The 15,715-nt window shown below is 42.1% G+C and overlaps 1 protein-coding gene across 1 annotated transcript; it reads left to right on the forward strand.

The window, feature by feature from the left end:
• The first annotated feature begins 476 nt into the window (after positions 1-476).
• rpl38 (ribosomal protein L38) lies at positions 477-3,654 on the forward strand. The gene is made up of 5 exons (XM_035671366.1): positions 477-555; positions 762-788; positions 1,387-1,447; positions 2,058-2,180; positions 3,586-3,654. The coding sequence occupies exons 2-5, from the start codon at positions 786-788 to the stop codon at positions 3,609-3,611; spliced, it is 213 nt and encodes a 70-aa protein (XP_035527259.1). The 5' UTR covers positions 477-555; positions 762-785; the 3' UTR covers positions 3,612-3,654.
• Positions 3,655-15,715: the final 12,061 nt, after the last annotated feature.

The raw sequence follows: 15,715 nt of genomic DNA on the forward strand, positions 1-15,715 counted from the left end.
GATGAAAAGAGTTTGACGTGCCAAAAGCAACAAATCATCGACAAGCTTCAGGCTATGAACTGTGTACAATACAGATGTAGATAAGATTGTTAAGGGCAAAAACATTCAGAATATTCTTACATATATGTAAATATTTATATATAAGTTGAAAGGAGGTGAGGTATACAATGTCTCTCATTAGTGACAGTATTTGCAGATTTTCCAAAATGACAGAGATTTGTACCAAAATAGAATAGAGAAAGGCAGGAACATTAATAAATAATATAGACCTATAAAAGCCACAGTTTTCTCTTTACAAGATAGAGCGTGAGAAAGAAAATCCACATAGAAACATATAGATGTGTACAGAGTTGCAATATGTAACGCTTATTTGGAGTAAACTCCTCTCTGAACGCAGTACCGTCATATAAACACAAACTCGATTTAACTTCAGACTAACAAAGGATAATACGCTTTTCTGTCTTAGCATTGGCCCTCTGTGCTTGCCGTAGCGCTGTATAAAAGCATCCCTAACCGGAAGTTCCACCCCTTTTCATCCCCTCTCTGGCAGACTGAGTGAGTTTCACGTTCGCACAGAAACAAAATCCCGATTTCCATCATCATCCATCCTCTCTGACGCCAATAATTATGTCGATGTTTATGTCAAATTGTGATTACTCCCTTCCGTAGCTAAATGACGAGATGCTGATTTGTTAACCAACATTTTTCTGTCCGTCGTTATAACCGATAAACTGACTCCATCTTTCTCTGCTCTTCCGCAGCTCTCAGTCCGCTGACACGGCAGCATGGTAAGAGCTTTCACACACTTAACGTTACATAGCGACGTGTGCTCCGCTGATAATGTCATATTCGTTGTATGTGGGTGCGTCGTAACGTGAAATGGGCGTTTGTGGTGGTTTATCAGTCGACACAAACGCCGGTAATTCGGCTGGGATAGGTTATTAGCATTAGCAACATGCTACTAGAATAATTGGGCCACCCGGCTGCAGCCTGTTGTAAAAGGACATGTTCAACCGCACACAGCAGCGTTTATTTACCTAAACCAAGCGGTACTGGAGTTAAAAGCTCCCATTTAAAACTAATAACGTGAGCTGTAGCTGTCAGTAATACAGGCTGTGCTTACTAAGTTGGCCATGGGGCCGCCTAACGTTGCACAAGTTGCCTTGAATGAAGTTTCTGCCATCAGCAAGACGTCCAAACATCTCAGGCTGATGTGCTCGTGATGCATTCACAGTCTTGCAAGATTAATGATGGACCTAGTGCTGGGTTTCGATTTTCTCACAGAAACATCAGTTCCACCGGTCCCCTAACATCACATTGCTGTCCAGTCTCAGTCTGACTGTAGATGCTTTGGATGATAACTGTCTGCCCATGTTTTCTCCGTAGCCTCGCAAGATAGAAGAAATCAAAGATTTCCTTCTGACAGCCAGGAGGAAGGATGCCAAGTGTAAGTGGAGCTTTTCAGTCTCTCGCCTGCATGTGCTGATGGATGTAAATGTCTGAGATGTAGGCATGTTTAAAAGACAAGACCTTGTTTTTTTTTTTTAGGTGGCCAGTTTCATGTCATTTTTTGCCATTGCAAGAAAATCAGAAACTTGTAAAGTAAAACACAAGTTTAATTTCCTAGTTAAAAGGTTTTCTTACAGTGAAAGTGGAGACGGCGTTGATTGGCACTACTTTGGAAAGATTTATTCCAAATGATTTCCTCTGTAACTTTGAGTTATACGTCTGTGGTAGCAGGGTAGCTCAACATGTGAAAGCAGTAGATGTATATAGAAGAAAGCTTCCAACAATCAGTGCTTTGTGACTTTGTAAACATATTATTCGGCTCATGTGGGGCTTTCAAGGGAGTTCCTCTTTTTCCTATAACTAGTACTAAGTGTATCCAGGGAACTATAAGAAATGATTTAAACTATGGACCTGTAAAATCATGACTGCGGTCTGTTTTGTACAAATATTCACACATCAGTCAGTTTTAATACTACTCTTAATCCAAGTAGATGTTTTTCTATTAAGTTGAATCTCAACCACTGTGCTTTTTTCTTGCTTTTTTTTAGCCGTAAAGATCAAGAAGAACAAGGACAATGTTAAGTTCAAGGTGCGCTGCAGCAGGTACCTGTACACCCTGGTCATCACAGACAAGGAGAAGGCTGAGAAGCTCAAGCAGTCCCTGCCCCCAGGTCAGTTTTACTACCCAGGAGTCTGCTTGTGGCACGAACACAAAGCGACTAAGCGTCTTGGTTCGAACAAGGACATCAGTTAGTGAAGTAATGATGGGTTCTCTGTATCTAAATGGTTACACTTAACTGAACGTGGTCTTGAATGTTCTTATAGGGACATGCGCATCATTCTTGGGTCCAATTAAAGGCTCCCTGTGGAGTTTGGGACCACTAGCAGCTTAGAGGATGTTACTGTGAGCAGGCCCTGAGTTGATCTCACTGCTAGCATGCACACAATCAGTGGGATGATGGGATGCGTTTACAGTAATGCACTGTACAAGGAAGCAATAACAATACAAACTGCTGTAAACAAGGCAGGTTTTCACTCATGTTTTACAATATAGGAAATGGATTTTTTAGGGCTTTATGAACATGGCCAGTGCGTCTTGGAAAGAAACAAATGGATAAACTAGTTGTCAGGATTAGAAACTTGGCTGGGTTTGTAGCGTTTTAAAATAGGATACCACAGGAGGTAGGTAATGGGAAATGGGGAAATTAGAATATTAGAACGTCAAAGCTGATGACGACCAGTCAAACTCAGTCTCATCTCACAACATACGCCAAACAAAGTGAAGAGGGGAACCGCGTTTACAATTTGAAATGCCTGTGATGTCTATGGACATACACGGTACACAAAGGGGAGAGTTTAGTGGGTGGGCAGCCTGACACTCACCTTGTAGCGATGTTTGCAGTGACTCAAAGCTGACATCAAAGTCTGTATATTTTGTATTATCTATTTAATGGATTTCTGAATTAAAGGTCAACAGTGAACCTTGGTGGGTGTGTGGGTGTTGGCTTTTTGAAGCAGTTTTCATTCTGTCAGTCAGAAAGCTTGTGACAGGCGTTCTCCCAGGTTTTAATGGTTGTATTCTTTAGCTGGCTGCTTATACATTATCAAAGTGGAACAATGGGGGGTATGAAATGATGTGGGCTCAAACTGTTGTCTCCAGTTTGAAAATGTTGCCTCTGACAACACAGTTCTGGTCCAGCAAAACGCAATCGTAAATAAAACATTAGCTTGCATCTGTTTTCATTGGAGATCTGCCAGGCTCTGATGCAAAAATAGTCTACTTCTAAATGATTTGTTTGTGGAATTGTGCAGTCATTTGCCTTTCAATTAATTCATAATCAGTTGACAGATTTAAGTCTTAAATGCCTCAGTAGTGGCCTCCTTGTTTAAAGAAGTGGATAAACTTAAAATATTGCTGGCCACCGTTATTTAAGGGCCTTCAGCCTTAGTCTATATCTACATTCACAAGACGGAGCCATAAGTTTGTCTGGTGCAGAAAACAAGTGCCCCCGTCTCTGCTGGTGTGTGGTTTTATTCCAGTGAATATTCTCTAACCTGTTGTCTTTCTCTCTCCAGGTCTGGCTGTGAAGGAGCTGAAGTAAATCCGTGATGTACAGATGATTGTAATAAAAATTGGAAAACTAAGTTATTTGTCTGTGGTTGTGTGTTGACCATTGTAACGTCAGGATGCAAACATGGATTCAACCAGTGTCCTGGGCAGAATGAGTGTAGTAGTAAAATGTGGTGTTTGGACATCTCTCCACAAGATGTCAGGCTAGAGCTATAATCAGACTTAAAAGTATGTTAAGAGCACAGCCTCCATCTACATCAACATGTTAAAATAGATTTTTGTCCCCAAAGCAATATTCATCTCAGGGCAGTGCCATACCAACAAACAAAGCACCAGTATGACTGGATGTGACTGTCCGTGGTTAAATGGTTCAACTTCTTTAGCTGCTTGGTGCCATCATTCCCTCCTTAATATGTACAATAAATGTTTATGCTGGTTGAGGATTCAAGTAGTGCGTCTGCTAGAAAAGGATACAATATTCATGTGTCTGGAAAAAGCTGGATGAAAAATGTTTTAAAGTTAATTTAATGTAAATACATAATTGACTCCTTTCAGTAAATTAATTCTGTCTTCATACTGAACCAGTTCAGTCAAGCAGCATTAAACTGTAAATTCTATTTAGGCCCCAGTGAAGCATCACAAAAAACATACTGTTAAATGAGTGTATATGGATGCCTACAATCAGTGTTGGGCTGGAGCTCATTACACTAACATTACTTTCCCCAGTAACTAATTACTAATGTCTGATAGTTACCCCAACAAATAATTATTTACAATTTGTACTGATTTGAAGTCCAGTGATCCAGTCACATTCGTGGATTTATTTGTGTAATTGTGGAGGAAACTAGTTTGGAAGGTGGACACGCTTATATTCAGCAGCTGGAAATATTCCATTACTTTGATTCTAACAAACACAACTGGATTTTAATCGTTTTGAATCTGAATTACAGACATGGAGGAAGGGACACAATTACCACATTTTTGGAAAAAAGGTAATATTACTAGTAGTGTAACTAATTACTTTTGACAGGGAGTAACAAGTAGTTTTACTACTTATTAGTAATAAGTCAAGCTTTTTTTTTGAGTAACTAGCCCAACACTGCCTGTAATAAAACCAGTAGGACTGACTATAAAATGGGGGAATTGATGTGTTTACTGGGATGAAATCCAGCACACACCCAGTACTCTGGTCGCCATTGAGGCTCTAAGATTAAAGTTGGTGTCTGACTCAGACCTCCACTGTGAGCACACCCCCTGCTGTAGATTGAGTGTGAGTGACTCAGTTGACCACTAGGTGGCAGTGCAGTCGCTCATTCCCGTAGAGACTGATTAAACATTTAAACGATCAAACATTGTGAGGATGAACATAATATTCCCACTCAGTCAATATGTGTGAGTTCTGTAACACTCTGACCTCAGACAAGCTTCAACTCTGGTCTTTCCAAACTCCTGTGAGGGGCGTCTTTGCGCGCTCCCGTATCTCCTCGTGTACTCTGCGCGCTCCCGCCGGTGCGTTTGGAGCAGCTGTCTGTCGGATAGGAGCTGTAGTCCCGCACAGACGCGGGGACATGGGCGCAGTGTGATTATTTCTTCCTTTTCATGAAAAGCCCGTCAGTCGGATTCCACTTTAACAAGCAGAACCGCTGTGTCTGCGGGACTTCTCGGAGGTTTCTGCTCCCATGTGTGGCTCAGAGTGTGTTTCCACACACGGGCATGCTTTTATCATTGTCTTTGTTTGATATGAGACGGGATTAAAAGATCTCCGGCAGCGGACCAGACAGCCCGCTTTAGTGAAGGGAGGCTAATATAGGCTTGAGCCTAACTTTTTCTCGGGGCAGGGATGTCTTCGGCTCGGGTGGATTACATTGCGCCCTGGTGGACTTACTGGCTTCACAATTTCCCTCATATCAACCTGAGGTTTCAGCCCACTGACAATAGCTTCCAGCCCGAAGAAGAGAACTACCAGCAGGTCAGTAGAGGATGGGACAGGGGGCTTCAGTAGGAGCTCCTCAGTTATCAAGGATAGAAATAAAACAGGCACCAAATGTGCGTAAAGGTGCTCAATAGTGAGTTTATAACGGTATTGTGACACCTCTCTTTCTTTAATAATGATTTAATATATGTCTGATGTCCCCTGTGGTATCACTACAGTCAGCTGCAGGGTGTGAATCATCATTGGGTTTTCTGCTGCCCTCACATTGAAATCACATTTTGCGTAATTCATGACAGTGTCCCATAATGACTGTGTGAGTGTCATCCAGGGCACTTCTGGTGGCAGCCACCTTGAATAGTCGGCCACATTTATTAGGGGCCATAGCTCAGTGAAGCAAGTCAATGAAACCTGGGTTGTTCATGCTGTCTGCTCATTCTAAAAGCAAGCATTACACCAATTAAATGCCTCAGATGTTTGTTCTTTTCAAGAAACATTGCAGAAATGTTGTTTTCCAGTTGAGACAGAACATCTCAGCATTTAAATTTGGATTCAGTTTGGTAGTTTATTTCATTTGTATCTGTTGGCACAAAGAAGTTCTCTTTGTGTCTGGGGAGACATGGGGAGATCAGGAAGCACACTTGTGGGTGGGGATTGGCATAGATGTGTTTCACCCATGGGAGCCTTAGTGGTTCCCATCTAACTCCAGAGGCGATGACAGGACTCACAGTTTTGAAGTGGGTTGGGATCATCTGTTGGATGACTAATGACCTGCTTGTGAACACATGTCGAGTAGTATGAATGTTTCATTATTTCACTGTTTCATTTTTCGAGGTTACAGCTTAGCATCTATCAGTGCACGTGTATGTCCATTATGCTGAGAACAGATGACATTTTCTGTTCACGTCCTGCAAAGGTCAGGGGACCTTCAGAGTGTGAGGGAGTCAGAGAGGGGTCTGGGCGGTACATTTCAGAAGTGACAAGTAATGGAAACATTATTTAAAGAAATCACAGCAATGTATATGTGTGTGTTTTCAATCAAACGTGAAAGAAACATGAACTAACAAAAGGATAAACTTGAAGAAATCACTTCAGTTTAGACTAATAATGCCTGGAGGAAAGGAAGGGTCCCATCCACTGGTATCACAAAGGACTATAGAGTGATATATCACTTCACTTTTCACTTCTTTACTATACAGAATACCAGCTACTATCTATACTCTATACTATATTAACCCATCAAACATGCTAATTAACACACTTTCGATGGCGTCACCGAGATGAAAAGAAACTTATTTTATCCGAGCTGTACCGAACTCACACCGAACCGCGGCTCCTAAACCGGGGTCTGAACCGAATCGAGCCTTCTGCATACCGTTTCACCCTGACCACCAACTCCGAGAGAGACATGTGGCCGCTAAATGCTCCACTATGTCTATAAGATAGTCACTATCTGCTGTTGTGTGCACAGCAGGTAGCGTATATTAGCCACAAAGAGTCTAAGTAGCCCTAGAGAGAATAAAATAGTGTTTTTTTTCCACTATCACTTTAAGCTTTTTGGTGCCAATAGCATCTTAAGGCACTAAAAAATTGGCTTCAATAGTATCTGTGATGCTACCCCTTGCTTTTGTCTGCTATCTCGTCACCAATAGTAGTAGTTTGATGCATTTTTGCTTTACAAGATCTCAGATGGCAGCACAGCTAAATTGGATTTATGTTGTGCTGGTATCAGGGAAGAGACAGAGAGAGAGACAGAGAGAGAGAGAGAAGTGAAGGAGATTTCTTATCTTCTCATGCTGCCAGTTTCCATTCTCCGTAGCACTGTGGAAGTAGAGTCAGAGCCACGGGGTGTGGGAGGGGGAGAGGTGGTGAGTCTCCGCAGGAGAGCAGCACTTCCTCCTGAGAAACTGTCAACAGCAGCCAGGCGCACCAATCAGGGGTGGGAAACCCCCATCATCACAACCATCAACCTCTCTGGTTCCCTATGACTTTTGTTTTTCTCTTTCCCTCACCGCCTTGTCGTGCCCCTGCTCTCTCTTATCTGTCTTTCACAGATAATGGGTCAAACCCTTCATGCTCCCACTTCGTAGAACAATTTTCTGTAAAGCACCAGAGCTAATGACTCACTTCCAAGCTGATGCAAGGCTATTTAGGCCATTACATTTCCTGTCCTTTGTGGGCTGTAAAGCTTATTTCTGATCACCACCTTTCTTTTTTGACTGCATTACTTGCTGTGATAATATTCTGGGTATGCAGTCGAGGGATTACGATCTGGGAAAACAGGTGATATATTGCCCCCTGGATGTATTCGCATAGCTGTTAAGTTGTGAATTATGCTTGAATTATTGAGGGCTAGTGTTAACGTTGTTAATGAAGTGACTCATAATAGTGTAATCAGTTTAATATGGTCAGCAGGTACTATGAGGCAGCGTTTGTTTAAGGGAATTTGCTTGTGCACTGCAAATCATCACACTGTGGTATCCACTTTGTTTCTGTGCTGGGATGATTAACATCAGCGCAGCGTTTAATAGAAACAAATTCAGTTTAACAGTAACAAAAAAATAAAGCTTTGTAATCGAGCGGTGTAATGTGAGTCTACGTGAGTAAAATAAGTCTGCTCTTCTGTAGAGGAATTGCTGAATCGATGTTTAGTTGGCCACTGCTGTGGAGAGTATTGAGCAGTTGAGCCTTGCCTTTAACCCGGGATGTATGCCTTTTCAGAGGAATTATAATTGGCTAGTTGTAGTGTGGGCAATCCTGGTGAATTCCTTTGTTGGCTTTAGGCCAGCGAATGTGATGGAATGCAAGGGGTTGTGATCTTTCACTGTTCTTTGTCTGTGTGTGTGTGTGTGACTGCGGTAGTAGGTTTCTCACCCTCTGTTGGACATTGGTATTGTCAGTAATGGAATGTCTGTCAGCTGAATCACCTGACTAGACTTCTTCTCTAATTTCAGTCCTCTGACAATAAGCAAGTTGTTCTTCCTTATTGTGAAATATTTGGAAAATCTCACCCAGAGCTGCATCACAGTGGAGAGTTAAGGTTTCTGTATGGGTTAAACAAACTAGAGTTAGTCATACAACTTCTACTACACAGTGCTACACTCGAAGGCGAAGCATGAAGTCTGTCTTTATAGCTGCCTGCTAGCTGTAGCACACTGCCTTCAGGATCTCTCTCCGAGAACTCAGGACAGTTCAGACATTTCTGACAGTCTCTCCTTGAAGGAATTCATGGTCTTGTTATAGTTAGTTATAAAGGTTATAAGTTCTAAAAGTTCTGCGAAGAGAGACGTTCAAACTCGGCCTACTTTCACTCCTCCACATAGGCCTACTGGACTATTGCTGCGTAAATTGAACCTGATTATTATCTGTTTGGGAAGGTTATTCCCCAGGTTGATGCACTGTTAGAAGGTTCGATAAGCACTTTGTTTTAAGCATACCAAGGCCTTTACTGACCTCTCATTGAGAAAGTGACCCCCCAGCATTGTGGATGATTGCCTTCGGGATGCACATGCTCCTGGGATAATGTGGCGATCTCCTCCGCCATCACTCAGCCCTCCTCTACCAGGTGTGTGTGTGTGTGAAATGTATTTCTTTCTCTGCTCCTCATCTCCATGTCCTGCGGCCTAGAGGATGGAAAGAGGGCAAAAACTGAAAACTGAAAAAGCTCACCTAAAAATAGGACAGGGGCCTAGTTTTTCTAAAATTTGTGTGTGTGCCTGTGTGCCTCTGTGTGTGTGTGTGTGTGTGTGTGTTTGACTGTATTGAGCCAGACATCATGTGTAGGTCAGCAGGTCCTAGTCCATCTGACTTCCCTTTCCATTTCCTGCTTTGTGACTGAAACAAGTTTGGGCCAAATACTTTGTGTCCATCACATGAACTGCTGTTCCTCATCCAGCCAAGGAAGTAACAGCCAGCATTATATTATTTTATTTGTGGTAATTGTTGTATTAGAAAATGATAAATGCTATTATTAATTGGATTAGGTTAAGGGGCATAATTATATACATTCAGTGTAATGCTGAGACAAGAAGTATGGAGAAGAAGTTATGTTGTGTTTTTTTGCCCATTATCGGGGCCAATTATATCCAAACTAAATTACAAGTTACACTGTTGCTTTCTAAAATAGTTAACTGATGCAGTATTTAGAACAATCCTTGGTCCTGAGTTGAAGATATTATGTTGAAAGGTCTCACTCTCTACCTCTGTGTTACAGACACTTCTTTAAAGGAATAGTTTGACATTTTGGAAATATGCTTTATTTGCTTTTATATAAAGAGTTACATGAGAAGATTGATCCCACTCTCAGAACTAAATCCAGCAGGCAGATAGCTTAGCTTAGCATAAAGACAGAAGAGCAGAGACTACAGGAAGTATCTGCTCCTGGCCAAGATATTTTTGTTTTTGTTTGTGTTTGTTTGGACAAATTAAACGTGATAGTGAGGTAGATTTTGTTTCCAGTCTTTATGCTAAGCTAAGCTAATTGTTTCCTGGCCCCAGCTTCATATTTAGTGGACAGCGATGACTGGTATCAATCTTCTCATCTCACTGTTGGCAAGAAAGCAAATAAACGTATTTCCTAAAACGCCGAACTACTGTACTATTCTTTTATGTGAAAGTTGGAGTTGTTAATTGGCCTAAACTCAGTTTACCCTGACAAACCATGACATAGTCCAGTTACCAAAGTATTAGAGTGATATAAATACCCATGAGGTCTTTTGATAAAAGACAAAAAAGATCTTTTTATCTCTGTTGGTGGTTTTTGGCCTCATTGTAACTCACTATCTGGAGGTTGTAACCGGCCCCTTTGTATTCTTTATGAACATTACATTTTTTCCTATTATTATCTGTGGTTGACACAGAAAAGATTGTGGGCATACACTCAGTGCATGCTCAGTCAGGCACAGGAAACAACGTAATGTGTTATTGCTGATGAGAATGCGCCATGTTGTGTACTCTCACCACTAAAAACACTCTTTATTGTCAAGGAGCTACTGTAGTGTGCATTATGTCCCGAACATTAGAAAGCATGACAAAAAAGCTTTCACGTGCAGATTCATCATGTCCGTCCTTGTGTTCCAACTTCAGGTCACTTTATGGAACTGACAGCGCACGGTACTCGGAAATTGCAGCCTTGAATGCAAAAATAAATCGGTTTTATTACCTTAATAAACACGGACATCTTGGTAGATTTCACACTTCCTGAACATAATTACAGATGATTGAAGGAAAGTTGTCTATCCTGCAGCACAGGAGAACAAAGACCTTTGCTTAATAGCAGCACCATTTGTCCTTGACAAAATAACATCCACTTTTCACGTCTCACCACTGATCACTTTAATGTCCAGCTCAGACAACTTTCTATTGAAAGCTTTTATCTTGCTATTACCATGGCCTCGAATGATATGGGATAAATGAACAAGCCGCAGACATGGCATTCAATTACAGGAGCAAACACACACTCTTAACACACTCGATCTTCCCGCTTCAGTGGCTTTTCTTACAGAGATTTCCTGGGAACAATGTTCCATCCGAGTGCATGCAAACAGTCTCCTCCTCCAGACCTTCCTATTTTTTTCTGTTGTCTTTGTTTTCCCTGTTTCTCTCTCCCTCACTTCAAATTTTTTTCTGCGATCATCAGCATTTTCTTCACCTTGCCCTCTTTGTTCAGTGATGTTAGACCTTCACATACAATCTAAATGGTGTGTGAGTGCCGCTCATGTGTGCAAGACTGAGAGGATTTATGGGAAATCATGAAGATACAATATATATTTCCCCACTTTTCCAATAATGCCCTTCACGCACTTACTTTGATTGTACTGCAGCAATTATTTCCTAGAGTGCGGTTATCATTGTGTCGTTATACAATAATTTCACATTCAAATTATTACAATTAAAATTAATTTTTGTCATCTCAATGATTATTGGTGCTAAAATCCATTATCGGTTGAGCTATCACAACCACTCTGATTGGATTGAAAATCTACCAAATCCTATTGCCTCCTTCTCAAGAAAATCAATCTTAAATCTGCTGTTCTTGATTTCCATGCTCCTTGTCTCACCCCACTCTCCAATTCTGTGAATGACTGTGTAAACTTATTGTTAAAGCAGTGATTCACCCCAGCTCATCCTGTGTAGCAGTCCTGATGTCTTTTTTTTTTCTCATGCAGCCTTAGTCCTCGTTTGAGTCATCCATACACATAGGAAGACGCACAGTGTCCCCTCTGGCTCTCCAGAAGGTCATTAACCCCAATCTGTCTCTGTTGTGCCTGAAGCCAGTAATTAGCATCACCTGATTGGCTGGATGGTATGGCCAAGATCTGTACTAATAAGGCTGTATGTCCATCCCCCATGCTGATGTAACAACATGTAAACAGGATATGACAGCACTGAATGATGATGTCGATGGTGCCGGGGGTTTATGGTTGTTTGGTGTTCCTCTGCATTTCCTTGTGGTGTGATTTTAGTTGGCGATGAAGAGCACGATACGATACCTTCAGCAGGTCAGATCAAATGTGCGTACCCACTAAAAGCTGTGTGAACTGGGGCAAGTGGATTCACACGGCCACATTCCCCTCCAGGAGAAACAACAATGAAAGTCTGCTCCTCCGTGGAGACTAGGGGGGTTGGGTTTCCTTTGTTGTGGGGGTATAGCATCAAACCCGTGACCCCTGACTCCCCTCAGGGAATGGTTTGTGCTTTGGGTTCACAGAGGGTTTCAAGGAAATAGGGAGATAATATGCTTCACCGCACTCCAAAGATGTCCCGATAAGCATGGCATGCACAGGAGCAGTTACTACAAAGAGATTTATGAAGGTTCTATACAGAAAAACTGAAATAAACCAAGAAAGTCTGAGAGAAAGAGCAGACACTACACCTGACAAAGCTCCTGAGACCTTCACGTTATAAAAGCAAAGTGTTGAGGGCAACAAGGCAGTGCAGCGTAACAGATTTAAAGGATCCTTTGGCAAAGATGCCTCCTTCTTCCTCCCTTTCCCTCCTCCTCGCGTCCATAACCCATGGGTCATTTTGCTGGGACTTAATGGCGTCCCAGCTGTAAACATGGGCAGGCCCAGCCGAGTGCACTCTGCCAGAAAGAGCCTCAGTCCCCGGGGCACTCACCCGAGCGTCAGAGTGGGACAGGCAGCAGCGTGGAGGAAGACAGTGAGTCGGACTGCTCCATTGATCTTTGGGGAGGGGGGCATTCCTAAAGGCCCTTGGCAGCCTTCATTCAAACCTTCATGGTAGTAGGAATTCATTTTATAAAGTGCCGTATTACACTGCAGCATGTTAAGTGTATCAAAGAAGAAAATGTCAAAGGGATCTTTTTTGGCTGCTTTACAATAAGATATCTTAGAAGAATCTGTCTGTTTTTGCTCTTTAAAGGAACATTTTGCAGATGGAGGCTAGCTTACTCAAAAAGAAGACTACTCAAAGCAGTTTTATAATTTCTTGGTTTAATATATATTTTTTTCATCATTTCCTTTTAATACCTGTCTTTTGCAAGTCCCCCAACTTTATGCCCCTGCAATGCTAAATCCCTTTAAGACAAAGGAAAGAGAATTACAAATGTTAAAAGACGAATGAAATGCTTAAAATAACGTCCACTGATCCACAACAGTAAGAAGAGGCTCACTGTGTGTTGACTTTTAAGGTGGAATCTCTTTTTTTATCCGTGTCTTCTTCTTCGTCTAACTGACCTGACACATGTTTAACCCCTATCATGTTGAAGGAATGTCACTGTCCATTCTGGTCAAACACACATACACACACACACATATTGCACATCAGTGCACACTGCGCCTGGAGACCTTCCCCACCTCCGCACAGCTGTCTGCCACCTGCTGTGGAGCAACCATGCTTGCGGAAAGACACTTCATATCGCTTAGCGTGCATTTAGCACCACTCCAAGCTTGTGGAATTCCACTGTTACATACCTTAGTCCTGCTCAGCAGATGCATGGGAACAGATGGAGGCATCTCTATGTATTAATTATGGTCACTACTTGTGTATTAAAAATTGATTTTTAATGGGCGCTCAGCATAAGGTATGAACTATATACCACTTAGACTGTTGTGAGTTTGCATCTGTCCTGACATACAGCACATCCTCCATCTCCTCTGTTTGCTGTCTCTTTCCATTCTGCTCCAGTGAAGCACCTTTTTCAACAGTGGAGTGCCCATCAAGAGGTATATATCCAGGTCAGATTTTCTGGGTTAGACATGCCTTTCCTTTATACATGGACATTTGGGGAAAAAATCAAAATCACTGAGTCCTTTTGAAGAAATGAGGTTGAAGTTGCGTGACTGTGAAGCTTCAAATATGGACTTATGGCAATAAAGTTTGATTTATTGCAAGGTTCTTAGTATTGGATTTAATGCTAGAATGATTAACAGGTTAATCAATTACTCGTCTGACAGGAATAATTGACAATTACAAATGATGAATTGTTGTATTGATGGCATTTCTGTATTACGTTTCACAAGTTATAGATGTAACCAATAATGTATCAAGTGAAAAAACATTAGCTATATTTCCCAATGATTAAAAGTTGTAGCCCTAACTGGAAAACATTGGATGTACTTGAGTTGAATTGGCAGCTTTGCATTTTGTTAAGTTCATACAGAGGCCACATGAGAGTATTTTTGAATAACAGATGGCTCAGAAGTTCCTTAGAAAAATACTCCTCCCGTGTTAACTTTGCTGAGTTCACTTATGTGTCATCCCGTGAATTAGTTCATTAGTCATCCTTTGGGGCAGAGCGCACACTCATTTTTATACATTCAACAATAAGATTCATATAGGTTTGTTCACTATTTGGGGGGAAATCGTGGCATTATGCAACATTCCAGCCTCGGGGCTAAGCCATCTGCAGTGGACTAATAGGAGAGAACGTGGGCCGTGCCCTGGGTAATGAAGAGTCTGCCATGTGGATGATGTAGCTGTGTCTTTGTCTTCCCTTCGCAGACACACACACGTGCAGAAAAACACACTTTGTCATTCAGGCGTTCTTTGCCCTCTTTCTTCTCTTCGCTCTTCCTCATCCACACCCTGCTGTCTCTCTGTTTTCATTACCTACGATATTCCCTCCATCATTCTGTCACCATCTCTTCCTATTTCTCTTTATTCTCGTTTTCTCCCCCTCCGCTCGCCCTCCAGATCTCACGGATTGCCTTTCCGCTCAGCTAGATCTTCCTTCCTTTCTTTCCCCCCATGTCATTGCCTCCAGCCTCACGATTACCCCGCACCCTGTCTATAGGGACAATTGAGAGGAAACAAAAACAGAGAAAACAGTGGAGTGGGCCTCTTAAGCTAGGAGTGAGTAAGTAAGCAGAAGGGTGTTAACATATCGAGTCTACTTTTATGGGAAACTACTCAGACCTAATTTAGGTAGCAGTTAAGTGGTCAGAGCTGCCAATTTGATTTTTTACCAAAGAGCGAATGTGTGCACACTGTGGTCGGTAAAAGATAAATGGTGTTTTTAAACTTAATGGAAGGTTGGAGCACTTGGGAAGTGATGGTTACAGGATGGGGTTGTGGCGTGTGTGTGTGTGTGTGTGTGTATCTTTGTGCACGTTCAGTCTCTGTGTGCGACCTTCCACTGAATGGATGCTACATTATTCAGAAGCCATTATTTTTGCGCCCTACTACTGAGAAGAAAGGACAGTAGAGAGCGAGTAATAGAAAGAAAGAAAGTGGAGAGTGTTGTCTTGGCTACAACTGCTTTATCAGAAACCTTGGAATAAATGCTGCTTCAAAAAAAAAAAAGAATTCATTTTTGAGTTCCTTTTTTAAAAGCAGCTTTTAAATTATACAATGGGTTTTGATGGGGTTTAGAGGCACAAACACCAGGAAGCTTACCAAAGTTTATTCCTTTCATGGTACATGTGAGGTCCCTCAACTGTCTACCATTTCCCTCGCCCCCCCCCCTTCTGTCACATTCCCTCCTTTCACTACATTGCCTGGCTGCGAGGGGGGAATCACAAGACAGAGGCATGGCAATTTAAGAAGGCCTGTCACATGCTGCTTAATTCAAATAGGCTGTGATAATTCGCCCTTTCACTCGTCCTCCCTCCCTGACGCAAGGGCACCAACTAACCTGCACGTTACCATGACGATAAGAGCGGCTGGGTGGCCTCAGTGTTTGTGCGTTCAGCAGGAGTTTCCCCCCTTTCTCCTCCTCTGTCGAACAATCTGAGCCCCCCCCC

This window comes from Morone saxatilis, unplaced genomic scaffold, assembly GCF_004916995.1.
Source record: "Morone saxatilis isolate NCDOM2014 unplaced genomic scaffold, NCSU_SB_2.0 Contig1, whole genome shotgun sequence".
NCBI lineage: Eukaryota > Metazoa > Chordata > Actinopteri > Moronidae > Morone > Morone saxatilis.